The sequence below is a fragment of the Phyllosticta capitalensis genome (assembly GCF_038381095.1).
Source record: "Phyllosticta capitalensis strain CBS 128856 chromosome Unknown BKA78scaffold_2, whole genome shotgun sequence".
Lineage (NCBI taxonomy): Eukaryota > Fungi > Ascomycota > Dothideomycetes > Botryosphaeriales > Phyllostictaceae > Phyllosticta > Phyllosticta capitalensis.
The window spans coordinates 3,733,240-3,758,191 of NW_027117440.1; the positions used below are offsets into that span (position 1 = coordinate 3,733,240).

Here is a 24,952-nt window from a genome sequence, read left to right on the forward strand (position 1 = left end):
GGTGGGTGGTGGACGGGCAGAAAGAGATGACGATGAGGGATCAAGGGCGGCTTGGTTTCTTGATGTCGTCGTGTGAGTGCATGTAGATGGGAGACTCAATAGTCGACCCGCACAGCATTCGTCTCGTGTTTTCGTGATGTGGTGATGTGATGTCGTGGTGTTTGTCTCCGGCCACCAGTTTCGCATCCCCGTCGGCTCCGCACGGCGCTCGGATCAGTCTCAACCCTTCGGTTCCTCCGCCACGATAACCATCAGGCCAACACCCGCACCCTGCGGCTCCACGATAACGCTAGCACCGACAAGGCAGCTGTCGTGAAGAGCCAATGTCCGTCAGGTCGACGATCCGGAGAGAAATGCTGCTCAGGCACGCTGCCGCCGACGACGGAAACATGGCTTCGAAAGGGGGAGGTCAAGGTGGTTGGGCGGACGTAAGTTGATGATGGAGGATTCGCGGGCTGGGATTTGACGACAGTCATGGCGACTGTCAGCTGCAAGAGCGTCAGGAAGAAAGAGGCGGGATGGATGGTTGATTTCTTGACTTCTGCCGCATGAACCGCTCGCTGGCAATCCTCATCCACCACGCATACGTACGTCGAGGCAAGGAGACTGCACCAAACACGCTGCTGGAGGGCACAAGAAAAAAGCAACAACAATTGTCAACAACACACGCTCTCGGTTGCCCGTTCATCAGGAATTTTACGTCACTCTTCTCTTATCAACGAACGTCTGAATTTAGACATTGACCCTCGGACCTTGCCGTGACATTTCGACAAAATCAACGCACTCGCTTCCGCCGTCTCTCCTGCCTTATGCGGCACAAGCCTCGCCAAGCTCTCGCCATCGACGCTGCCGTTGTGCCGTACCGTACCTGGGCCTTGCAGCCGCTCTTCCATTCGCTTCCCGGGGTTGAATCGAAATAAATCCAAACCGCCGGGTTTGCGTTACTCGACTACCCCACCTCTCTCTCGTACCTCCTATTCTTCCCAGTTCTTTGTTGCTGGTTCTCGTGTCTTGCGTTTCCCAACAAGATGCGTTTTTCCGTTTCGTTGCTGTCCGCGCTGGCGCTCGCCGCCGTGGGCGAGGCAAGAGACCCGCGCCATGTGGGGAGGAGATCTTTGACTGAGATGCCCAGACCACGACGAGGCGATCTGATGAGGCCCGCGAGCAGTGCCAACACCCAGCACACCAAGAGGGCCGAGTACCTGATTCCGCAGAATGCAAACACGACCAGTATGTTTGTTGATTCTTCTTGCCGTGTTTCGGAGAGGAAGATGCTGACATTCCTGTCAAGAGTTCGCCGTCAACGGTTCTGCTATTCCCGAGGTCGACTTTGACATTGGCGAGTCTTATGCTGGTCTCTTGCCCATTTCCGAAAAGGCGAATGAGACGAGCGAGCTGTATTTTTGGTTCTTCCCGTCTTCTAATGTGAATGCTACGGATGAAATCACCATCTGGCTCAACGGAGGCCCGGGATGCTCCTCGCTTGAGGGCTTTTTCCAAGAAAACGGACCAGTGTTGTGGCAGTATGGTAAGTGATTTCTAAAGAAACCAAAAAGCTCCTTGCTCACATAAAACAGGTACCTACAAGCCTGGTAAGTGATTTGCTGAAACATCAAAACTGCTCCAAGCTCATCCAAATTCAAGTCAAGAATCCGTGGACGTGGGTCAATCTAACCAACATGGTCTGGGTTGAGCAGCCCGTCGGCACCGGCTTCTCCCAGGGCACGCCTACGGCAACCAGCGAGGAAGAAGTCGCGGCGCAGTTCCTGGGCTTCTTCAAAAACTTTGTCGACACGTTCGGCCTGCACAACAAGAAGATTTACATCACCGGCGAGTCGTACGCCGGCTACTACGTGCCTTACATTGCCGACGCTATGCTCAACACCAACGACACGACGTACTACAACCTGAACTCCATCATGTTCTACGACCCGTCGGTCAACTCGGACGTGGTGCTGGAGCAGGTGCCGGCCGTCGCGTTCGTCGACTACTGGGCACCGCTGTTCAACCTCAACGACACATTCATGGCGTCGCTGCGCAGCCGCGCCGATTCTTGCGGCTACACCTCCTACCTTAACGACAACCTGGTCTTCCCGCCGACGGGCAAGCTGCCCACGCCCCCGGACGACTCGGCCCCCGGCTGCGACCTGTGGGACGATATCTACAACGCCGTCAGCCTGACCAACCCCTGCTTCGACATCTACCAGGTCGCCACGACGTGCCCGCTGCTCTGGGACGTGCTGGGCTTCCCGGGCAGCTTCGACTACGTGCCGGCAGGCACTGGCATCTACTTCAACCGCAGCGACGTCCAACGCGCCATCAACGCGCCGGTGCAAGAATGGGCCGAATGCTCCAACGGCGTCCTCGACACCGACACGTCCGCCCCCTCCAGCTGGGAAGTAATCCCCCGCGTCCTCGAGCGCGCCGAGCGCGTCGTCATCGGGCACGGCCTGCTCGACTTCATCCTGCTGGCCAACGGCACGCTCCTCACCATCCAGAACATGACGTGGAACGGCGCGCAGGGCTTCAGCAAGGCGCCCGCGGATCCCTTCTACGTGCCCTACCACGCCGAAGCGTCGGCCGCGACGCTCGCCGCTGCGGGCGTAATGGGCACGACGCATACCGAGCGCGGCTTGACCTATGTCGAGGTGGCCCTGAGCGGCCACATGATTCCGCAGTATCAGCCTAGCGCGGCCTACCGCCAGCTCGAGTTTTTGCTTGGCCGTATCAGTAGCTTGAGCGAGGTTAGTGACTTCACGACGCAGAGCGGCGCGTTTGGCAATGTGGCCAAGAATGCGTCGGCGGCTGTGTCGAGGAGGGAGATGGGGGTTGAGTGGGACGTGTGAGAGCCGTGTGAGTGATTGAGGGAGGAGGGGGGGAGGTGTAAGGAGAGAAGGAGAAAAATCGAGGTTCTAGAATTCGAGCCAGCGTTGTGGTGGCATTCCTGGAGTGGTCTGGACTACATAGACTACTGCGTCATAGCATTATCGGCGATTCAAGAGTTCGGTTGTATGCATTGCGGAATGCCATTACTACGAATAGCACATACCATACAGAGCGCATGGTCCGCGGCAATTCCAGTGTCGCATGTTTGAATTGGGGAATCTGCCATTTGGCGCTGCTCGAGAGGGCAGTGCAGTGCTTCTCAAAGGTAATGAACGAATTGCGATCAATCCGCCCCACTATGAGACTCCAAGCGCTCCGATCGCCTGGCCGTCGGACCCTATCTGCCACGATCTTTGTGTGTCTGTGATGGTGCGAAAGCCCTATACCCATCCGTTTATACTCAGCTCTCGCTCTTCCATTTTGCTGTCTGTCCACAATGGTTCCACTGATTCGTCTGTGTTGCGCGGCATTGTTGCACAGTGCTGGTCCAGCTGGTGGATTTGGTGATTTGCTGGGTGGGTTGTGGTAGATTGGTGGATTTGAGGTTGGGGTTTGGTGTTGGGTTCGTGGCACTGTAAATACATACGTCAGAGGGACGATGACAACCCAAGTCAGAGTGGGTTTGCTTCGGACTCGGAAAGGGGAATGGTGAAGTCTTTGATGGGATGGTCTTGAGGAGGGGAGTTCATGCTGCAAGCAAGGTTTTGGTTCGTAATTTGATATGATTCGAGTATATAGCTCGTCCGCTTCGTCCAATGCTTGGGTGGACAGTGACATTTTGATTTTAGCTCCAGCAACATCTGCTTTTCTTCCTACAAGGGTATCAATCAATCAAACGTAATCTTGGTTCCCTGGCCCTCGACAATGGCTCCAGACGCCCTGGGCGCATTCGCCAACGCCGCGCCGGGCTTGATGTTGCGGGCATCGACCTTTCTTGGCTCTCTCCTGGGGGGTCTCCTCTCGTTCGCCTCTTCGCCGTCGCCCTGCTTGCCCTCCTTGCCGTACCGCTTCTTGTAGCGCGTCTGCTTGTCCTCGGCGAATTCGACGCGCAGGTCGCGTCCGCCCAGGCGGTTGACGAACCACTTGCGCATCTTCTTGGGCTTTTTCGCCTTCTCGGTTGCCTTTTCGTCGCCGTCTTCTGCCGCGTCTGCGTCCTCCATCTCCTCGTCGCTGTCGCCGTCGTCACCCCCGACGGGGACCCTGACGTACCCAGCGACTGCAGCCGCCGCTGCGTCAATCGTCTCAAAGGTCACCCAGCCGTATCCCTTGCACTTGCCGCTGTCCTGGAACGTGGCGAGGAACACGTCGGCCACCTCGCCGCACTTGGAGTAGTGCTGCACCAGGTCCTCGCGCGTCACGTCGAACGTCAAGTTGCCGACAAAGATGCGCTTGCTGGGCTCCTTGCCGCCGCCCGCCTGCACCGCCTGCGTCTTGCTCATGCCCGGGCCCTTTGCCTCGCCGCCCTCGCCATTGCCCGCCTCTTGCTTGGGCCGTCCCTCGTAGCTGTTGGCGTTCTTGATCAACACGCGGCGGCCGCTCATGAGCGTCTCGGACACGCCGATGACGGCTTCGAGCGCCGGCGCGCTGTCAAAGTCAACGTATGCGAACCCCTTGTTGTGCGGCTTGATCGCCATTTTGGCCACGGCGGCCTTGTCCGGCGCGGGCATGTTGACGCGCGTGATTTGCGAGTCGGCGATGCCCGCGTGCTTGACGAGGAACTCGCGCAGCGTCTCCCGCGTCGCCGTCCACGGCAGGTTTCCAATCCAGATGCCGTGCTCCGACTTTTCCTTCTTCTCCTTCTTGTGCTTCTTCGGGGCCGCAGCAGCATCGCCATCTTCCTTGCCATCCTCCTCTTCGTCCCCAGACTCGGATTGTTGCGGGCTGGCCGACTTGGGCGGGGCGGTGGACTTTGTTTTCGGGTCGAATTTGCCCTTCTTGGCGAGACGTTGCTCGCGTTTGGAGAGAGGTTCGGGAGCGGTTATGTCGACTTCGAGCTCCTCGCCTTCGTCGGGGAGGTTGGAGCGTTTGCGCTTGCGCTTTGCTTTGGCGTCGTCGATGGACTCGGCGGCCTCGGCTTCGGCGAGGGCTTTGCGGAGCGCCCTTTTCTTTTCGCGGCGTTCTTGCCTTGCGGCGTCGTCGGCAGAGGTGGCGGCCATGGCGGGAGAGAGCGATTGAGGAGAAGTGCGGTGTGAGGGGCGGAATGTAGGAGGTAGAAAGTTGGTGATCGACGTCAGCGAGATCCAAATTTTTGAAATTCAGGCCTGCCGGCATTTTGTTCCGCCGGACGCGTCCCTCCAACCTACACCTCGACCAAGACCGACGCGACAACTCGAACCAAGCCACGTCGCTGCCCCTTCACGTTCCCGCTTCTTCATCCGAGACATTCGCCCTCTGTAACGACCTCGGCGACCCAATTTCGACCGCTGCGCTCCCTCCACAGCTTGACAAACCGCTTCAGCGCACCGCGCATCCACTCGCCCAGGATGAATTCCGACGGCGAAGGCGATTCCCGCACGGCAACCGTGGGCCGCAAGCGCCAACGCGGCATTGAAGAACAAGACGCACCCACGCCTGCCGACAAGAGGGCCCGGACGGAGAGCGAAGAAGAGGGCGAGATCGACAGCAGCAGCAGCAGCCACTATTCGCCGTCGCCCGAAGTGCATCTGGATTGGGATTCACGCGCGGCCAACCAGTCGCCGCAGCTGGCCACCGAGTTTCCGCACATGTCGTCTGCGAATGGCCAAGAGGCGAGCTATGCTATTGGGTTGGACGGCGCCGGTGATGATCCACCAGGTGGTGAAGCAGCGCAAGCCTCCAACGGCACTGCCACATCTTCCTCGTCGAATTCGGGCACTCTGTTGAAACCTAATGAGGTCAAAACCATTGATTGGTTTGAGCGCATGCGGGCTGAGCAGATTGTGAAAACGCCAATACCTTCACCACAGGAGATCAAGGACACCATGGCCGGCGCGGTTGTTATGATGCCTTTGAGGAGTCCAAAGGGAAATTATTGCGCTCCCAAGAAGACTGCTCAGACCTCTTTTCTCAAATGGATCGGCAGAGTCGCCCCTGCTGGTTTGCTTGGTGTTTACTTCAAAAAGAATTCCCCTACCGATCGGCCAATTTTTAAAGCTCTGGTTCTTTACCGCAACCGAGGCTACCTCGATTACTTGAAAAAGGCAGTGGAGAACAAGACGCCGTTTTGCTGGGACGGCTCTAACTTTGCCCCGGAAATGACCCTTGCTGATGATAATAACCTCGACCTTGCAGAGTTTGAGAGCAACCCCGGAGGAAACAAACACGCCTTGTTTCATCCCTTTGCAGCATCCTTGGGATGGGCTTGCAAGCACCTCGTTCAGACAGGAGCCATGTCCTTGCAGGACCACGACGCGTACCATCGTGGAGCAGTCTTGCATCCTGGCGAGGTCGACCACAAGCAACGCAATTTCGGGTATGGCTACTTTGGTGAGCTGGCGGAAAGAAATGGGACTCCGCTCCAGGTCTGGGCTCTCACCGACCTCAGTAACGGAGCCGCGTTGTCGCGGCCAGCCGCCAATAGCGACCACTCTTCTGCTGATGACGCAGGCGTTGAACCATCAAAGTCCAAATCTCAAGCTACCGCAGGAGCGAGTTCCGCCTCTGCAAACAGCACTGCAGCAAACACTCCGCGGGCTTCTGGTGCAGCCGCCTCTGACTCTGCCATGAGCACAGCGCAAACGCCGCAGGAGATGGCAGCGAGAGAGAGGTCAATTTTGGCTCATATTTCGGAAGAGGAATACGAACTTCAAGTTCGGTATTTTGGCACCGACGATCCAAACGACCCGGTCCATTGCTTGACCTGCGGCGAAAGCGGCCACATGGCCGACGTCTGCCCCAGCAGGACCTGCGACTTTTGTGAAGCGGTCGACCTTCACTTCTCAAGCAATTGTCCAACTAGACTCAAGTGCAAAAAGTGTCGCGAGCGCGGCCACAAGAGAGAGGAATGTACGGCCAAACTCTTCCGGTCCAAGCTCGACGGCATGGATTGCGACCTGTGCCGGTCAAAGGACCACTTCGAAGAGGAGTGCACCTGGGTCTGGCGGACCTTCGACCCCGCCCAGCTCCCTCACATCAACAAGATCGAGCGGCTCAGCGTCGGCTGCTACTTTTGCGGCTCCGGCGACCACTGGGGCGACGACTGCCACATGAAACCGCGCAGCGCGACGCACCCGCTCTTTGACGTCTTCTCCGCCAAAGAGGCCAACCGGTACCTCATCGACCCGTCGGCGCGTCCCGTCAACGGCACCTCCAACGGCGGCATCTCCATCAAGGGCTCGGCGCAGAACAACCCCATCGATCTTGACGACGACGAGGATGACGACCACATGGCGAACTTCTACCGCAACGTCCGCCCACCACGCGGCGGCGGCGGTCACGCGCGAGGCAACATTCGCATGAATGTCGGGGGTGGAAATCAACGCAATCAACGCCGCTCGCGCTCGCCGCCGGGCATGCGCGGTGGCGGCCCCAACTATCGCCAGCGCAACGACAACCAATTCCACCACGGTAGCAACGGGTACCACTCGCTCCCGCCAAATCCCTACGGCCCGCCGGTGCCTGCCTCGCGTGGCGGCCGTGGTGGTGGTGGTGGCGGACAGGTGCTTGGGCGCGGCGGGGGGCGCAACGGACGCGGCGGCGGCGGCGGCGGCGCCGGCCGAGGAGGAGGAGGAGGTGGTGGTCATGGTGGACGAGGAGGTGGAAATTCAAACCGCCATCCGCTGCCACCGCCGCCTCCGCCCACGGCTGCTTCTTCGTCGCGTACAAGGGGCTCGGGGCACAGGAAGAACAGGAATAAGAAGTAAGTAAAGACACTACCCACTACCCACTCTTGATTTGGGACATGGTGGTGGTTGCCGGCCGCTGGCTGGCGCTGTAGACTTTCCATCGGGGGGATATTGTGACTTCCATTTCGCGGCCGACGTGTTGCAATGCAGGTCTTCGAATTGGTCTGATCCGGTGGGTGGAGTCGGTGGTCCTGGCTGGCGTTGTGGAAGAATTGAGGCGACGCCTGAAGAACGCGTCTGGCACTCAGGCAGGCGGCTTCTTGGTGGAATAAAAAGTAGACACCCCTTCAAGTCCCTCCTTCTTGTAGAATCAGAGACCACGGCACGACTTTTAGCGATGGCCCTGGGCATACATGGCGTTCTCCATCCACCAGCCGTCCAATGCAAAAATTTCTTGCTGTCATCAAACCCACCGCTGAGGCATCCTTTGACTGAGATATGCTTACGTCTCCTTCTCCCTCTTCTTCTTGTACCGCACTTGCGCTTGCACGCTCGCTCGCTTGCTCAGCTATGTACCAGCTGCCTGCCTGTCTATCTGCCAAACGAAATTTGATTTTGAAGCCCGAGTCGAGCAATAGCCGTGTCTCGGCCAACTCTCCGATACATATATATCAGAAAACAAACCAGCAGACTCATCAGCGGATATCGACATCAAGCCGCGCTGTCGCAACCATCAAACGATCAACCACTGCTTTCACTGCGCTACCTTGCCGCAGGCAAATGAGCCTTTTCGCCCTTCTATGCGTAGATGTGGGGTGGGGAGCATGCATCCCACATATATTCCACGCGCCTGCGCAGCCAGCTAGCCCCCACGCACGCCTCTCACTCACCGCATGCCAACGACAGAAGCTTACTGCTCCTCCCTGGGCGCCAAGGCGAGCTTGGCCAAGCTTGTTTTTTTGCTTAGCTGTCTACACGAGGGTCTGGTGGCGTAGATGGATGTGTGTGGCAACAACGGGGTCAGGCTGCAGTTTACCTATTTTCTGTTCCTCTAGAGTAGGGTACAACTCATCGGCATGTATTTGGTTACCACAATTCGCACATCCCAGAGAAGTGTGTGTGCTTTGGTCGTTGGATGTTTCAGTTGGTTGCGAAATGAATAGCACACACGCATGCTGCATGAATACGTCAATCGCGGTGGCAATCAGGTAGAGTTGTACGTAGCTAGGGCAGCGAAATTTAGTGATGGCGGGTAGTCGGTCGGTGCTTCTTGTGCGTGCATTCTAAGAGGGTGTGGTGGAATGGTGGTGGAAATGTTTTTCTTCGGCATTTTTTGTTTGGCTGTTGGTGTGGAGTGAGCGATGCCATGTAACTACTACAGACAGCAGCAGTATTTAGGAAAAGCATGGTACACAGATTTCTAGTTTCGATTTCGAAGGGACCAGACAGCGCGGACAAGTCACCGTTATCAGTTGCCAGACAAACAGCAAATAGATCAGCGGGACGTTTTGGTGTCGAAGCACAAACGTGCCACAGGGACAGCGGTCTAGAAGCAAGCGGCAGATGACCCCACCAGCAGTGCGGTGCGGCGCGCATTCCGAGGCGAGGACAAAGGACAGAGAAACAGGGAGTGCAAGGGACAAGTGGTGGAGGGGGCTTGTCAGGTACATGACTTGTCGATGCTTGTTCTTGATGGCGTCGTTCATGCGCACGCGGCAACAGTTTCACGCATGCACGCCCGCCGCACGCCGCACGGTGGTTGTGATGTCATGTTTGATAAGAGACGACGTCTGGCGCGATTTTTGACATTTGTTTGTCCAACATGTTAAATAATATAGATGGAACAAAGTTGTAGAAGTGAGGTTTGTGGAGAGCAACAGGGACTTGTGGCGCGGGTGACGGAACGGGCCTCTTGCGGGCATGCCAGACCAACAGGGGACCCAAACATCAAGTTGACTATCTCTTATCAACACCCACCACACACAACAAACAACACATGCTGCTGTCCACTCGTCTCCGTGGCACCTCCTGACTATGCTATTCTGAGACGCCTCCCTGCTTTCTTCTCTCTCGTCATGACGTAGCCGCCCTCGCCTACTTGTTTGCTTCCATGTTCATTGCTTCAGTTGTAGCTTAAGCAGTGGTCAGTGACATGGCAACTGAGACAACGCGTCGCCGCCCCGCTTCACACCTCATCCACTCGTCGGCGGCTCCGTCCGCTGTTGGTCTACACGGGTCCATCCCCTGTGGCAGTACCCTCTGCTCTACCTGTGTAGCCTGTTGGTTGGTTGGTTGATTGCTGGCACAGCCTCCAGCCTGTGGCGCTGCCCCCTGATTCCCCCACCCCCGGTCTCGCTGGCTCCTGCACGGTCCCGTGGGCGTACATGGAAGACAACCTGGAAGACGGGAGTGTCGTGACCTGTATCGACGTGCTTGCCCTCCCGGGTCCCTCTTGCGTCATGGCCACAAGCTTGATTTTCTTAAGTAGACGACTGCCTGCATCAACTTCTTCCTCTTGACTCATCTCTCCCCTCTCACTCTCCATCTCCTCATCACAACTTACACGACCTTTACGAATTCCCACCTTTCTCACTTTGATACCTCTTCCTCACTCCAACATGGCGACCAAGGGTTTCCAGCGCGTCGTCCTCACCCGCAACTCCAACTACAAGGCCTCTGGCCTCAAGTCCTACGTCTATGCCTTGAACAAGTGTCAGCCTCCCTGTACCGTCCTCCAATCTTTCCACACTGACAGCCCCAGGGAACATTGGCCCCACCAAGGAGGGCCCGTACTTTGTCTCCAACAAGGTCGAGACCCAGGGCAAGTTTGGCGTCTCCAAGGCCATCGGCGGCCACGCTCGCACCCGCCAGCATGTCCTCCAGAAGCGTCTCGATGCCGAGTCGGGCAAGTCGGGCGAGGTTCCCTCCGAGGACATTCAGCACGACGCCATGTACCTCTCCACCGTTGGCATCGGCACCCCGGCCCAGAACGTGAGCCTCGACTTTGACACGTAAGTTCTCCATGGCTTTCATGTGCCTGTTCTGACTGTATGCAGTGGCTCTGCCGACCTGTGGGTCTGGTCCACCGAGCTGCCTTCTTCCGTCCAGTCCTCGGGCAAGCACAACATCTTTGACCCCTCCAAGTCGAGCACCTACAAGAAGCTGGATGGCTACACTTGGAAGATCCAGTACGGCGATTCGTCCAGCGCGTCCGGCGACGTCGGCACGGACAATGTCGATCTCGGTGGTCTCACCATCAAGAACCAGGGAATCGAGCTTGCCAAGCAGCTCTCGACCCAGTTTGAGCAGGGCGATGGCGACGGTCTCCTGGGCCTTGCCTTTGGCAGCATCAACACGGTCCAGCCCAAGGCCGTTGCGACCCCGGTCGAGAACCTCATCACGCAGCAGGACATCCCCAAGGAGTCGGAGCTCTTCACCGCGTACCTTGGCTCCTGGCGCGACACCAACGAGGCGGACAAGGGCGAATCGTTCTACACCTTTGGCTACATCGACCAGGACACGCTCAAGGCCGCCAACGCCTCCGAGCCGCACTACGTCGACGTCGACAGCAGCCAGGGCTTCTGGCAGTTCCAGTCGACCTCGGCCACGGTCAACGGCAAGACCATCACTCGCAGCGGCAACACGGCCATTGCCGACACGGGCACCACCCTGGCCCTGATTGACGACAGCACCCTGGAGCAGATCTATGCCGCCATTCCGGGCAGCAAGTACGACAACACGCAGCAGGGCTACGTCTACCCCAGCGACACGGCGGTCGACAAGCTCCCGGTCGTCACCTTCGCCGTCGGCGACAAGCAGTTCACGGTCCAGAAGGAGGACCTGGGCTTCGCGGATGCTGGCAACGGCATGGTCTACGGCGGCATCCAGTCGCGCGGAGACTTGGACTTTGACATTCTCGGAGACACCTTTTTGAAGGGCATCTACGCGGTAAGTCTTTCTGCTGTCCGACCGCCGACAAGGCACGTCGAAACAAAGTTCTGACACGAGACTAACCCCCACGCAGATCTTCGACCAGGGCAACAAGCGCTTCGGCGCCGTGCAGCGCATCGAAAAGGAGCAGAACACGGCCGTCCCTCCGTCGTCGTAGACTTCTTTGCATGTCCAAGACAACCTGGAAGACTGCCCTGATTTGCGCCTTGACGGAGAACAATGGATGCATGGATGCATGTAATGACCTGGAAATGGAATGATGAACAAATACATGGCTCCTTGATTAGCTAGACCTCCTCCCTCCGCCTCTCTGGCGCAGATGGGATGGCCAGAGATGAATGAATACAGAAGAATCTTGCAAACTTCAATGACCTACCTTTCGCCTTTCGCCTTTTCGGTGCTGTTCTGCTGTCTGCTTCCACTGGCTGACCTCGCCTCACCTCACCTCGCTTACCTGCCGGCAATCATCACCACCATGCTCTCACCACATCCACCGCATCACAGTAGAAGCACATAGACTGCCTCGTGCCCCATTGTGCTGCCCTTTCGGTGTCCGTTTGCTATCCGGAGATGATGTCGTCGCCGAGACTCAGCGCAGCCCGCGCAGTCCGCGCAAAGCGGGGGCCGCCAACCGTCGTGGCTGGCCTCCTTCTGTCTTGGGGGAGGACCCTGACGGCGCCACGATAACAACAGAAAAATCCGCTGCTCCTGGCGATCTTCGTTTCTTTCTCATCATCCCTCTCCATCTCGCATCCAGTGTTGAGCCACAGTCTTCGTTTTCGTTGAGCGTTTGACGTTTTCTCCCGCGTTCGTTGCATTTCCCGAAGCTCTTTTCTCGTTGCGCGAGACAAAGGTAAGTCGACCTGCGCACCGCACCTCGCCGCCGCCTGCAAGACATTGATGACTGACGGCTTCATCGCATGCAGGTTCCCGTCCGCTACCATGCCTTCTCTTTCGACGATGGCCGCGGCCGCGTCGTCGTCGTCCCTGTCGCCTCGTCGCGCCGCCACCGTCGCCAACGCCGTCGGTTCGTCAGTCGTCCTTGGCCATGACGGCAAGATCTTGTGCCGCTTCTTCGATGCCCAGGGCAACACGGTCGATCTTGAGGATTACGGTTTGAGCATGCAGATGGCGGGGGTACACCTGGGCGAGGAGGAAGAGGAGGAAGAGGAAGAGGAGTTGGGCTTGAGGGCTCCGCCCAATACCGCGTCTGAGGCGTCGGAGAAGGCGTCCGAGTCGTTTGACGGCCGTGAGGAATCTGAGGCTGAGGCTGAGGCTGAGGTCCAGGTCGATGCGCGTGAGCAAGTTGATATGCTGGAGCGCGCCAACAAGTCCGCCCTCTCGACCACTCGTGCCCCTTCGGACCTCTCCGCCAGAGCCAACGTTTTCTACCCCACGCCCCGCTCGCCTGTCAGGTTTGCGCCTGGTGTTATCCAGTACAACTATCTGGGCGGCTCGATCCATGCGCCCAAGCAGTTCAGTGCGAGGGCTGTGCAGGGTGAGAAGGCTGTTGGTGGTGTGAAGTACCACGACCCGGCGCACCAGCTCCTCGCGGGCCACCGCGTCGCGAGCTACCCTTCTTTGAACTCTCACGCCGACGACGTCGCTGACGGGTGAGTGCTTCACCTACCTCTGCTCCCTCTGATGTCTTATGCTCACCTTGATTAGCGTCCCCGAGCCCGCCGAAGCCGAGGAGCTTTCGAAGCCTCCCGTTACCGACATTGAGCAGACGTCTGTCCTCGAGCTGCTCGACAACCGCTCCGCGTCTGTCTCGCCGGCTCCTCTCACCCCGACGGCGCAGATCGACGGTGCCTTTGCCGACCAGGACTCTGCTCTTGCTGTTCTTGGCGACTCGACCCCGCGAGTCGCTTCTCCCGCCGACCAGAGTGCTCTCACCGTCTCTGACGACACTCCTGTCCAGCCCGAAGACGCTAACACCGCCGTCACCGTCTTTGACGACAGCCAGGACCAGACTGACAGCACCACCGACGGCAACAGCCAGGCCCTCGTCGTCGACAACCAAGACGACTTTGACATCGCCCAGGACATCTTCGTCGAGCAGCTCCGCTACGCCGCTATGGAGGGCGCTCAGGTCTTCGACTACGAAGGCTACCAGGCCGGCACTGCCCTCGCCTGCATCGACCTCACCAAGTACGTCTTCCAGTCCGGCGTCAGCCACGGCCTCTACTCGGCTGAGCAGCGCGCCGCCAACACCAACCAAGACCGCCGCGTCGTGGTCCAGCACGGCTACGGCTGCGACTGCGAGGAGGCCAAGAAGGCGCAGAAGGAGCTGGCCGGCGCAGTCAAGGAGAAGAACTGGCAGTGGTGGAAGGCGTGGGAGGCCAAGGAGGAGAACAAGAAGCTCGTCGCCGCCCACGAGGAGGAGAAGGCCAACATCACCCAGCACTACCTCGCCAAGATCCACAAGATGCAGCTCCACAACCTCGAGCACCCGACGACTCGCGACCCCGACCCCGCGGAGATCCAGCTGCGCGAGGCCTACCAGCACACCCAGCGTGCCCTCCGCGCCGCCCTGGCCGACGTCGACCGCCTGGAGCAGGAGAAGGCGACCCTGCTGCTGGAGCTGCGCGCCCGTGACCTCGCCTAGGTAGGAGCCAAAGTGCGCAAGGACGCTATCCATCGTCGGCCGCTGAGCTCTGCAATCTCGATGCTGCCGAACCCGTTGTCGCGTGCCTGGCTGCTGTGAGGCGTGGGCTTTCTTGGCTTGTCGACTGTCCTCTGCTCTTCGTTTCATTCGGTTCCGACTTTTGCTTTCGACAGGGATCTCGCCTTGCTTTGCTCTTGATGGGAGGGCATACCTGGCTGGCGCGATGACTTTCGATGGGTTCTTCCTTTCCTTTCCTTTCCTTTTCTTGCACGGTGGTGGTGGTAATGGTGGTGTTTTTGCTGAACCTTGGCTTGAAGCGGGGAGAGTATATCCTCTCTCACTCCCTCTCTTCCTTTTCCCTTAGGTTGCTTTTCTCATCATGTGGACGGTAATGAGGAGATTGAGATTGGGAGCATTTCGAAAAGCTAGGTAAAGTAGTAGTAGCAAAAAATGATGGACCGACTGGCTCTTCTTTGGTCTGTGGTGATGTGTCGCGTGTGGTGGCGAGGTCGTTGATGCGTATGTACCTTACCTGATCTTGCCAATGTGAAGTGATGGGGATGTTTGGAGGGCCTACAAAAAATGTACAGTACATCGTGAGATTTTGCAAGCGTCGTCGCCCGGTGTTCGATGAGATGGCAGGCGAGGGGCCCGCGCATCGGAGCTATTCCCTGCAAGGTGTCGTGTGCGCACTCCGGCGGACGACGAGGCCACACGCGCAGAAAACCTGTCCACCACGCACGTCCTGGAAACTTTCTACCTCGACACCAACCCATCAGTCCATCCTACCTGCGCACGCCACGCCGTCGACCTCCTCTCTACAGCTATTCAACGCTTTGTCTGTGGTCAATTGATACGAGGAAGTGCGAGTTGAGTTTGAGTTTTGCCCTGCGGCATTGAAGCGTTTCTTTTGCGCGAAGAATTCTCGCCATCCGTCGACTTGACCTGTATTTCGACACTTCGACCTCGCCGCCGACATGAGCAACACAATCCTCAGCCGGCCGCTGCGGCCCCTCTGCTCCTCTATCTCCGGCAGCAGCAGCAGCAGCAACCTCGCTCTCCTGCGCTCCTCTGCTCCAGCATGCGCCACTCCCTCCAAAACACCCTCCACCACCGGCACACCACTTGAGCAACGCCGCTTCGCAGCAACGACACGCAGGCACAACAAAGCGCTCAAATCGGTGCCGTCGGCGCCCGTCTTCACGGCCCCCGCCTCCGCCAACGCCGACACCACTCTCATCTACAACCCGCCAAGCGCCATGCCCAGTGTCTACCACACGCCGCTCAAGTTCCTCCCGCCGGGCGACCGCCGTCGTCAGTTGGCCGCCGTTCAGGCCCGCGTCGCCGCCCAGCAGATGGCTGTTGATGGACAAAGTCCGGTGACAAGGACCGGCACGGCGTTGAGCGCTGCAAGCGCCTACTCCCGGCACGCCTCTCCCCCTTCATCATCCTCCGAGCAGCCGCCCAAACTCCCCCCCGCCCTACGCACGCCGTACGCGAAAAAATACCACCTAACCGCCGTCGACATTGCGGAGATCCGGCGGCTGCGCGCGCTGGACCCAGCCACGTGGACGCGGCAGAAGCTCGCCGACAAGTTTGAGTGCTCGCAGTTCTTTGTGGGGTTGGTCGCGCCGGCGCCCGAGCATGCGCAGCGCAAGGCAGATGAGGTGGAGGCGATTAAGGCGAGGTGGGGCCCCAGGAGGAGGGAGGCTAGGGAGGAGAGGAGGAGGAGGAAGGAGAGCTGGGGGAGGGGTGCTTAGGCGCACCGACGTTTACCTGGGGTGGTGGATGATGCTGCGGTGAGGGGGTGTGGGAGGTGGGTTGGTAGAAGGGCAATTGGAGGGGATAGAGATGGATGTACGCACGGATGGATGTACGCACGCACGCACGCATATTGGAGAAGGACACCAGGCAAGACACCTAGCGACGACATCTACAATTCCGAGCCACGATTGAGTGCAGCCTGGGGCACGCAAGACATGCATGATCTCTGCAGCCGGCTGGCTTCCCATCACCTACACGACAACGGCCTCAACGTCCTCGGATCGCATCGCAGCATAGTACACGCCGGCCATCATCTATCGCATCGCGGAGAGCCACGAGCCAGAGACACCAGATGGGCACTGCGAAGAGACCACCCACCGCTCCCAATCCAAGCACCACCGTTCTGTCTCTGCCCTACAACAACTTTGGCTTCGCACCACCACACCATCGCTCTCGCTATCTCAAGCCGCCACATACGCCAAAAAGAAGCAGGAAAAGCAGCGAGGAAAAGAACAAGAACGAGACCAAAAGAAAAGAAAGCAAGGGCAAGGGGAAGAGAGCAAGACCTAGCAAACACACCCAGCCAATACGGCAACACATCGCGCAGTTGTAGGAGTATGTGCACGTAGAACACCACCTCGGACAAGAATGAGCGTTCATCTGGCGTAGCAAAAGGAAGGGTATGTATGGGTGGGTAGATGTTTTCCACCTGTCTCCTTTTTCCTTTTCATTTCTTTTTTCTTTTTCATTTGTATGATAGTGTTGGGTGGAGAGATAGAGAGAGAGGAAAGGAGGGAAGAGGGGGAGGGAGGGAAGGGGGGACTGTCTGTACAGATGAGATGGATGAGAATAGGGGTCAGGGGAGCGGCATTTTCAATCATGGGATGGCAAATTTTCATAAAAGATCACAAAAAGAACTTCTAGATGCACACCCACTACGTCGATGCGTCTGAATAGGGCTATGTTGGTGTGAGCTTTCATCACAGACTGACTCACTGGGATGCAGAAGAAAGGAGAGGACTGGTGTGCGTGAGGTCGACGCCGACAACCTGTGGACAAGCAGATGTGAGATGGGTTTGGCATTTGTTGGCTCAAGTTACCACAAGGCATTTTTTGATACGACCGCTCTCCATACATGGTCAGAAACATGGCTCGTCACGGCATTCCCTTTCCTCATCCTGTCCTCTGCTCCAGCTACTCCGGTACGCTCTACCCCTACGCGTCCTTCATGGGCTCCTCGGCCACATAGTGCAAATAGGCGCCCAGCAACTTAATACCCTCAATATAGTTGCGGCGGTCCAGCTTCTCATTGATGCTATGCGCGGCATCGGTGCTGCTGCCCATGGGGAGCAGCAGCACGTTCTTGCCCGTAGCCTGCTCGAACGTGAGCGTCACGGGGATGCTGCCGCCCTCGCGTGTCAGGTCGGGCTTGACGCCCCACACGCGCTCGACGGCCTTTGCCGCCGCGGTAAAGTTCCAGTGCTTGGGCGACGCCACCCACCACTTGCCGCTGTGCTGGTTGACCAGCTTGCACGTGTTCTTGGAGCCCAGCGCTGCGAAGGCTTTGTTAACGTGCGTCTCGACCAGCGCGTTGACCGCGTCGATTTCCATGTTGGGGACGGTGCGGATGCTGAATTTGCCAATTACTTTGGCCGGGATGACGGTTTTGGCGCCTGGTGCGGAGAAGGCGCCTTCGACGCCGTGGAGGGAGAGGGATGGGAAGCGCCAGCGCGCCATCAGCGTGCGCTCCTTGTCGCTGAAGATTCCCGTCTTGCTGCCCAGCGACTCATACAGGTTGTCCATGGTAAAGGCAATGTCGCCGTAGAGCGACTTCTCCTCGTCCGTCAGCGGCGCCACCAGCTTGTCCAGCCCGTCAATCAGAATCTGGCCGTTGGAGTCGACCAGGCCGCCCATGATCTTGACCAAGTCCGTCATGGGCTCGTGGGCGGTGCCGCCAAAGACGCCCGAGTGCAGGTCCTGCGCGGGCCCGCTGATTTCGATGCTGTAGTAGTTGCACCCGCGCAGGCCGTACGTGAGGCACGGCTTCTCGGTGCCCAGCCAGTAGTTGTCCGAGATGCAGACGGCGTCGGCGTCGGCGAAGAACTTGTCCGCCTCGGCGTGGATGAAGTCGTCCAGGCCCTCACTGCCATACTCCTCCATGCCTTCGAAGCACATGAGCAAGTTGACGGGGAAGTCGACACCGGCCTTTTGGTGCGCCTCGATGGCGTTGACCCAGCCCAGCACCGGGCCCTTGTCGTCCGTCGAGCCGCGCCCGTACATGCGGCCCTTGTCGTCGACCGTCAGCGTGAACGGCTCCGTGGCCCAGCCGTCCTCCTTCAGCGCCGGCTGCACGTCGTAGTGGCCGTAGACGAGGATGGTGCGCTTATTCTTGTCGTTACCGTAGCGCGCGATCACGACCGGTGGCAGCTCGAGGTGCTCCTTGTGCGGCTGCTTGCCCAGCGGGCGAAGTTGGACCTCGGCGCCCAGCGTCTTGAGCTCGCTGGCGAGAAACTCGCCCATCTACGCGGTTGTAAGTCTGGTGTTGTCTAACATAGGGCGGCGGCTGTAACCTTGACGACATCGGGTCTGCGCTCCTCGTCGGCCGAGACGGAGGGGATGGCCACGGCCTTGCGGAGACGGTCGATGAAGGCCTCGGACAGGGAGTCGACCTGCTTGAAGTAGGGATCGAGCGACGGCGCCATGCTTTTAAACGGGCTGTAGAGATAGGGCCAAACGGGCTTGCTGGTGCGGCGGTACGGCGTGGAATTGAAGAGTCTCTTCGAGCCACAGCTCCTGGGCAGGCTGGATCGGGTGGACTGGAGTGTAGAGAGAAAGGTATGGTGGGGGAGTCGAGGAGAGAGGCGGGGCATTGTTGGTGTTGACGTCCATCGGGTGAGCTGCGAGCTACTGCGGCTTGCGTCGGGTCATCACCGCTGCGGCCGACCTCATTGGCGGGCTTCTGCGATGGCCTGTGGAAAACACAACACCATTGCCAGATTGTCGAGATATCGTCGACGGATTATGAAGACATCCTTATTCTATTTTGCTGATTAAGACTGCGACAGGCACACCCGTGGCATGTTTTCCTACCGCTGCCCAGTCGTTTGACGTACCACTTCGACTATCTGTTTGTAAATCAAAGTGCGACTTTCTTTCTTCATTCTGGTTCTTCCGGGCTCTGGTGGACGGCAGAAGAGAAATTCTACTTATACTTGTCACTTTTCATTCGGTCCCGGATGCAAAACGTCTTTCATGTGCCCTCCATCGACTTCGGGACTTCCAAAACTTTTTCCAAAAGCCTTGTTTGTCCAGGACATCCGCGCCCATTTCGAGAGCGATCCACCGCTATCAGCCTTGTCGAGCTCAGGAGACTCCCTAGCAGTCTTGACTGTCTTCAAGCCGGGAAGCTGACTGATCATGGGTCAATCTTGATGTCTTTTCTGCAGCAACACGCACCAAAGGATCGACTTCATTACTTGGGACAAGACATCAGTGCAAAGATTTATTCGACTGAGTCGCAGCTGGCAACAACAAGACCGCCGCAAAAGGACTGACAAGGCCAACGACTTTTGACTCTTCCTCAAAAGAAGGAACCTCCTTGACAAACTCCGATCAGTCATCATCCAAAACAGCAGCTCTCTACTCCCGATCTCAACATTCAACGTTCGCCAAATTCATACAACAGCCGCCGCCTCAACTCCACAACCCGCCGTCAGACTCGCTCATGCTTCCGCTCGCTCATGCCCCTCTTCCACTACAACGCCAACCGCAAACCACACCTCTTCCTTATCCTGCCATCCGCCATCCTATCCGAAGGCCTTTTCCTGGGTAGCGCCGTCGACAGGCTTAACGTAGCTAAGGCGGTCCTTGCAGTAAAACTCGATGCCAATGGGGTGGTCCTTGGCGCCGCCGTCGAGGCCACCGCTCTTGATGATGGTGAGATCGGGCAGGATTTCGAGTTCGGCGAAGAGGCCGCTGCCACAGTTGCCGCAGAAGAAGTGGCGGTTGATCTTGCCCGAAGCCCCCTTGGCGTCGTACGTGAAGGGGGAGCCCTTGGTCACTTTAAAGTTCCATCGGTTGACCAGCACGTTGGAGGTGTAGGCGCCGCCGGTCCACTTGTGGCAGTCGACGCAGTGGCAGAGCGCTGTGCCGTTCGGCTCGCCTGTCGTGGGTCAGTGAATGGTATGCGTTGGAGTGCAAGTAAAAGGCCGACATACCTTTGAACTCGTACTCAATGTTTCCACACATACAACTCCCCTTGGTGACGGACGAGGCGCTGAATTGAGCAGACATTTTGGCCAAGCGATCAGACATTCTGACGAGTTTTCTCCGCGGTGTTCCTCTTTTTTATACACAATCGACGCAGGTCAGACGGCGGACGGGACGAGCAGGCAGTTCCTTTCTCTCTGACTTCCGGGCAGCAAGTAGGGCAAGACGCACGCGATAATGCAAAATCCAGGCAAAGCAAATCGTCAGCGCGATCACTTTCTCTTCCCGACTTGGTCACCGTCCCTTTATCCACCTCTCCCGCCCCGAAACTTCCTCGTTTCCTGGTCATGGCTGGGAAACAATTGGTCCACAGCGCGCATGCCCCTCACGTTCCCCTCATCCGAACGAGCCTCTGAGCATTTCCCGCTGCCCCGTCCCTGTCCACCCCCCTGCGACGGGGGCCGCTTCGAGTCCAAAATTGCTGCTGCCAGCTACCCCGCAAATGATCGCTGACAGGGTTCAGCTTGCGCTGCGAAGAGTCTGTTGGAAAACCTGCCTCTCTTTGCGACTCCTTTGCGAAATGCCCCGCTTGTCGCTATCCAGGGTCCCCGCGCGGCAAACTCGACGACATCATCCTCTCATGTCCAATGGCGTCGCGCTCGCTGCTTTTCCTCTTTTGCGCCGTTTTGGGAAAGGGGATACGTAGCGGGTGCGCAGCCGCGTGCCGTGCCGTCGCCCAGCGCAATGGCCGCCGGGGACAAATCTGGCGTGCTCACGTCAAACCGGTTGTACCCGTTGACAGACGAAAGTCAATCCGTCGCTGGCTTTCCGCGCCCAGTGTTCCCTGGGTCTGCGATGGTGGAGCAGAGAAAAGTTCGGGTTTTGTTGGTGATGATTTCTCGTACTCGTACGCAAGCAGTGACACCATTGCTGCGGTATCTGACGATGATGCGGCACTCATGTCCCTATCGCGCGTTCTTTCCTTCGTGGCTTCTTTCCTTTTTCGAAGGCTTCGTTGGCCCGAAGGGACTTCGAGATATCGGAAATCGCAGGTTATGCAGCCGTTCCAGAACACGTTTTGTTTGTAATACCTGCTTACCCCTTGTACCTCACGCAGTCTACGGCGCAGTCAGGCCATGCTGCTTCCAAAACCATCTGCATCGGGCTTCAACATGGCTTCAACAGCGCCGCCCCGAAACTTACACTGGTGCGATGTGATGTCGCTCTTATCATTCCACAGGGTATCGAGTTCGCTTTCGCATTGGCGACGCGCCAAAAGTTTCATTTGGCCACCGAAAAGAGCTCGGAATCGAAATACAGGAGTACTGAAGTAGGCCCATTGATTTCCCGCATCTTCTTCAATCGAGCCCGGCTGTCAACAACTGCCGCAGTTCCCCTGAAGCAGTGCTGAATGAGCTGATTCCTGCATCTCGACATCGCTCACTCAGCGTGCGGTGGGACCGCGTCGAGCCGGCAGCCTCAAAGCAATGCAAACCACGCCGATGGAACCTTTTCCTCCTGTACTCGGTCGGGTGAATACGGCGCGCAATCGATCATCTTCGAAACGCCTGTTTGCCACCAGTTTCGGAGTTGTTGGGCGCGTACTGTGTGCTCCGCGCCTCTTTTTTTCATTCCCAATTAGACTTGATTCCGACATATCTGATCGTCGAGACGTTGCAACGGGCGGTAGACGGCAGATGGGTCGCGCCGAGCCTCATGCTGCTGCCCACGCACGATTTTGCGTTCGTGTTACAGTAGGGACAAGAAGCTTTGTGGCTTGGGGATCAGATTTCCCTTTTTGGCGTGACGCTTTTTGGCCATTTTTCCCTCGTCACGGGGCACGCCGTTGCAGCAGCGCCGCTTGTTGCTGCGTCTCTGCAGGCATGGGAAAATTCTTGCGGATCATGCAGAGCTTGGATGTGACGCGGATCGCTTTGTTTGGATTACACCGCTTCATGGGGCTCGGAGCGCGCAGAATCGAGTGGCGTGCTGATATTGCTCGTTTGTAGGCCACTCACACAGGAATCGAAAGTGCAGCTCCGTCACACATTTGACTGGGTCCTTTTGGGAAGATTCTCCAAGAGCCAGTGTGTTGAGTTTTGCCTGTATTGGTCAACGTGGAGAGATAATTTTCAGCATTTTGAAAAGTTCGACCAGATTAAGCAAAGACCAAAACCCGGACGAGTTCTTTTCCGAGAATATTTATTCTTGTCAACTTTTGCCTTGTTTTCAATCGTTGGAGCAGCACCATGCAGCGTCGCAAAGCTGGATAGCAGAGTCGAGAGTTGAGAATGACCATCACGCTCGTCAACTGGAAGTGTTCGCTCAGCTTTGTTCCCCCTAAGACACCCAACTTCCGCAACCGTCCACCATAACACCAGACTCGACGAACCACAATTCAGCGACGAGCTTTGCATCCCAAGATGACTTCGAGTAACGCCTTAAACGCTCATACACGTGGCATGTACGCTTTCATCCCGCGTCGGCGTCCCAGAAATGTTGTCTTTTTGGAGCACGTGGACTATGCGTCTCGGGATCAGAGTCGCAGCAGAAAACCGGTCTTTGGTAGACTTTCTCTGAATCTGATTCTAGAGACGACTGGATTTTGCGACAACATGCCACCTCTAAACCGCCCAGGACATGGACGCAAATTGTCATTCCGGCAACACATGCTCCCCTTCTTCCTCGCAATGTCATCTGGTTTTTCTCCTCCTCCTTGCTAGCCTCGCGCAGACGTCACTACCGCGCTCATTGCTCAAGTAATCCTGCCCTCGGCGTCCACATAGGTACTCCTGCACTATCAAATCACGGCAGCCACCTAATCAACCGCTCCTACATTCCAAGCCCCACCCACCCGTCTACCATCTGTCCGCTCACGCATCATCAGCCTCATCACTACTCCCCGCACTCCACGACCCAAACCCAAACCCAAACCCAAACCCCCCGTCCCGTAGGTAGCGCCACAGCTACAGCCATCCCCCGCAGCCACCACAGTGGCGCCACGGCTGGCGCACTCATGTATTTGTGGTGGCAACAATGAACGCTCCTTGAAAGCCACAGGCACCATCCCCCTTTTGGTCATATCGCCGGTGGGAAGGACCCTCGGGCGCACTCATGATTCGGGACGAGCCGACGGATGGGCTGCAGTGTGGCTGGATTGTTATTCCCGTGAAGATGATGATGCTGTTATCCGCCACCAGCGGGCGCAGGCCTTGTGGAGGCAGATAGGCAGGTGAGTAGGTAGGTAGCGGCATGACGCATCTAAAGAGGCGGAGAGGGGAGGCCAAGGCGCGCTTAGTTGGCGCGTTGGTTGTGCGATATGGGGGCGCGTTTGTCTGCCGTGGATTTCGTGCCTTGCAAGCTCCCTGTCGATTGGTGGTTTCAAAGCATTGACCCAGCCAGCTCGGGAGCGAAGGAAATGTCATCAGTTGGTTGACACGACCCTGCCGGACCTTCGCACACGTACTGTCAAGGAAAGTCAAGAGCTGAGCTCGCTGGGCGCTCCAGTCAAAAAAGAAGCGAGTGCTCTAGGTATCCAGGTATGTATTCGCCCGACTACATACTCGACGACGCTCTTTTTCCTGCTCCCGCCCCATCATCGTCATCGTCGTCTTCGTCACTGCCCAGCGGTGTGCGCCGGACAAGCCCGTCACGACGCCATGTCGGCGGCCGATGTCGACGTCGACTCCAAAGAGTGGAATTCAGGGATGAATACGGCGGGGGCGAGCGAGCGGCCGGGCGGGCGTAGAGGAAAACTCTCTTCTTGCCTTCAAGTACGTATTTGATATGGCCAACGTGAGGCGCGAGGCGGAAAGTGTGCGATGCAGTGGATGCCGCCAGGGTGGGCTGGCAGTGCCGCATCCTCGCGCGTCATCTCAGTCGGCGCGGTCCAGTATCCGTAAACCCAACTTCAGCAACGTCAATCGCCGCACTTCGACGCGCCTTCAAGCCGCCCCGTGAGCTCGAACATTGCACGCGGAAACGATGAGGTGGTGTTCTCTTCTTAGTATTCTTTGATTCTTTCAATCTTTTGCTTTACACGCCGCGCGTCCAGTCCAGTCCACCTGAGCGCTCTCTGGTCGTTCGTTCACTTGACCCTTTCACTGTCTGTTCACCCGCGCGAAAATCAGAGCCCTTCTCCCCCCTTGTTTCAATCAGTCCTGCAAAATTCCAACCTCTGCCCAAATCCGCCACAGCTCGCAGCAGTGTCAAAGCCGCCATTACTCCGCCAGAAATTGCTTCGCCGTACAGTACATTCATTGATGGATGGATGGCGCAGATGAAGAAGGGTGGACAAAGATGGTGGACAAAGTAAGGTAGCTTTTGATGTTTCTCTCCATCCACTCTTGTGCCTGTGTCTGACGAATCGAAAGATGAAGAAAAGGGAAATGAGAGAGACGCAAATGAGCAGACAACCAGACAAGACAACGGCAGAAGGAGGAAAAGAAAAATCGGCCCGATAAGGCGGGAGCGAGGTGTTGGTTGCCCAGGATACATACAGAGTGTCGAAAGATTAGCCCGTGCAGTGGAGAAGAGAAGGGACAAGCGCCGGTACGGTGGCAAAGACATTAGCAAGTGAGAGAGAGAGAGGAAATGTGGTATTGTACATGGCGTCTGTCGGTGCTTGCGGATTCTCTGCGTGAAGGTTTGGGGACGAAGGGTTGCGAAAGGGATGGGCGAATGGCGATGTCAGAGAGGAGAGGAGAGGGAAACAGGACGCAGCTCGACCGTGCAGCTCGACCGTGCAGCTCGACCGTGCAGCTACCAGCGC

The 24,952-nt window shown here is 57.6% G+C and overlaps 10 protein-coding genes across 10 annotated transcripts; 6 read left to right on the plus strand and 4 right to left on the minus strand.

Annotated features, from left to right (window-relative positions):
• The first annotated feature begins 752 nt into the window (after nt 1-752).
• On the plus strand, nt 753-2,967 carry BKA78DRAFT_90931 (carboxypeptidase cpdS precursor). Its single transcript, XM_066893945.1, has 4 exons — nt 753-1,230; nt 1,292-1,528; nt 1,578-1,592; nt 1,645-2,967. Exons 1-4 carry the CDS (start codon nt 1,029-1,031, stop codon nt 2,844-2,846), a joined length of 1,656 nt encoding a protein of 551 aa, XP_066748613.1. The 5' UTR covers nt 753-1,028; the 3' UTR covers nt 2,847-2,967.
• A 523-nt stretch (nt 2,968-3,490) lies between these two features.
• BKA78DRAFT_307755 (uncharacterized protein) lies at nt 3,491-5,106 on the minus strand (the record flags this gene model as incomplete). The annotated part of the gene is made up of 1 exon (XM_066887890.1): nt 3,491-5,106. A coding segment is annotated over exon 1 (1,325 nt), but the record flags the coding sequence as incomplete, so codon positions are not given.
• Nucleotides 5,107-5,201: 95 nt separating this feature from the next.
• BKA78DRAFT_377724 (uncharacterized protein) lies at nt 5,202-8,118 on the plus strand. Its single transcript, XM_066892884.1, has one exon. It carries the CDS (start codon nt 5,370-5,372, stop codon nt 7,725-7,727), a length of 2,358 nt encoding a protein of 785 aa, XP_066748615.1. The 5' UTR covers nt 5,202-5,369; the 3' UTR covers nt 7,728-8,118.
• Nucleotides 8,119-10,143: 2,025 nt separating this feature from the next.
• On the plus strand, nt 10,144-12,165 carry BKA78DRAFT_90958 (aspartic peptidase domain-containing protein). Its single transcript, XM_066893946.1, has 4 exons — nt 10,144-10,361; nt 10,411-10,660; nt 10,706-11,597; nt 11,674-12,165. Exons 1-4 carry the CDS (start codon nt 10,268-10,270, stop codon nt 11,755-11,757), a joined length of 1,320 nt encoding a protein of 439 aa, XP_066748616.1. The 5' UTR covers nt 10,144-10,267; the 3' UTR covers nt 11,758-12,165.
• A 2,805-nt stretch (nt 12,166-14,970) lies between these two features.
• Nucleotides 14,971-16,146, plus strand: BKA78DRAFT_90986 (mitochondrial 54S ribosomal mL58 domain-containing protein). The gene has a single exon (XM_066893947.1). The coding sequence runs from the start codon at nt 15,186-15,188 to the stop codon at nt 15,966-15,968; it is 783 nt and encodes a 260-aa protein (XP_066748617.1). The 5' UTR covers nt 14,971-15,185; the 3' UTR covers nt 15,969-16,146.
• On the plus strand, nt 15,959-16,782 carry BKA78DRAFT_307765 (uncharacterized protein). Its single transcript, XM_066887891.1, has one exon. The coding sequence runs from the start codon at nt 16,080-16,082 to the stop codon at nt 16,599-16,601; it is 522 nt and encodes a 173-aa protein (XP_066748618.1). The 5' UTR covers nt 15,959-16,079; the 3' UTR covers nt 16,602-16,782.
• A 405-nt stretch (nt 16,783-17,187) lies between these two features.
• Nucleotides 17,188-18,674, minus strand: BKA78DRAFT_246868 (uncharacterized protein; the record flags this gene model as incomplete). The annotated part of the gene is made up of 2 exons (XM_066884254.1): nt 17,188-18,492; nt 18,543-18,674. 2 exons carry the CDS (start codon nt 18,672-18,674, stop codon nt 17,188-17,190), a joined length of 1,437 nt encoding a protein of 478 aa, XP_066748619.1.
• A 1,104-nt stretch (nt 18,675-19,778) lies between these two features.
• BKA78DRAFT_350560 (DUF636 domain-containing protein) lies at nt 19,779-20,265 on the minus strand (the record flags this gene model as incomplete). Its single annotated transcript, XM_066891020.1, has 2 exons — nt 19,779-20,134; nt 20,190-20,265. 2 exons carry the CDS (start codon nt 20,263-20,265, stop codon nt 19,779-19,781), a joined length of 432 nt encoding a protein of 143 aa, XP_066748620.1.
• A 1,077-nt stretch (nt 20,266-21,342) lies between these two features.
• Nucleotides 21,343-22,357, plus strand: BKA78DRAFT_91002 (uncharacterized protein). Its single transcript, XM_066893948.1, has 2 exons — nt 21,343-21,511; nt 21,573-22,357. Exon 2 carries the CDS (start codon nt 21,669-21,671, stop codon nt 22,188-22,190), a length of 522 nt encoding a protein of 173 aa, XP_066748621.1. The 5' UTR covers nt 21,343-21,511; nt 21,573-21,668; the 3' UTR covers nt 22,191-22,357.
• A 1,813-nt stretch (nt 22,358-24,170) lies between these two features.
• BKA78DRAFT_307772 (uncharacterized protein) lies at nt 24,171-24,943 on the minus strand. Its single transcript, XM_066887892.1, has one exon. The coding sequence runs from the start codon at nt 24,748-24,750 to the stop codon at nt 24,217-24,219; it is 534 nt and encodes a 177-aa protein (XP_066748622.1). The 5' UTR covers nt 24,751-24,943; the 3' UTR covers nt 24,171-24,216.
• Nucleotides 24,944-24,952: the final 9 nt, after the last annotated feature.

Bases quoted from the DNA above. Each gene is read 5' to 3' on its own strand.
- BKA78DRAFT_90931 (XM_066893945.1), top strand. From the start codon at position 1,029: ATGCGTTTTTCCGTTTCGTTGCTGTCCGCGCTGGCGCTCGCCGCCGTG. The intron at 1,231-1,291 runs GTATGTTTGTTG...ATTCCTGTCAAG, and splicing joins GCAGAATGCAAACACGACCA to AGTTCGCCGTCAACGGTTCT.
- BKA78DRAFT_377724 (XM_066892884.1), top strand. From the start codon at position 5,370: ATGAATTCCGACGGCGAAGGCGATTCCCGCACGGCAACCGTGGGCCGC.
- BKA78DRAFT_90958 (XM_066893946.1), top strand. From the start codon at position 10,268: ATGGCGACCAAGGGTTTCCAGCGCGTCGTCCTCACCCGCAACTCCAAC. The intron at 10,362-10,410 runs GTCAGCCTCCCT...TGACAGCCCCAG, and splicing joins CGTCTATGCCTTGAACAAGT to GGAACATTGGCCCCACCAAG. The intron at 10,661-10,705 runs GTAAGTTCTCCA...GACTGTATGCAG, and splicing joins GTGAGCCTCGACTTTGACAC to TGGCTCTGCCGACCTGTGGG.
- BKA78DRAFT_90986 (XM_066893947.1), top strand. From the start codon at position 15,186: ATGAGCAACACAATCCTCAGCCGGCCGCTGCGGCCCCTCTGCTCCTCT.
- BKA78DRAFT_307765 (XM_066887891.1), top strand. From the start codon at position 16,080: ATGTACGCACGCACGCACGCATATTGGAGAAGGACACCAGGCAAGACA.
- BKA78DRAFT_91002 (XM_066893948.1), top strand. From the start codon at position 21,669: ATGCAAACCACGCCGATGGAACCTTTTCCTCCTGTACTCGGTCGGGTG.
- BKA78DRAFT_307772 (XM_066887892.1), bottom strand. From the start codon at position 24,750: ATGTCTTTGCCACCGTACCGGCGCTTGTCCCTTCTCTTCTCCACTGCA.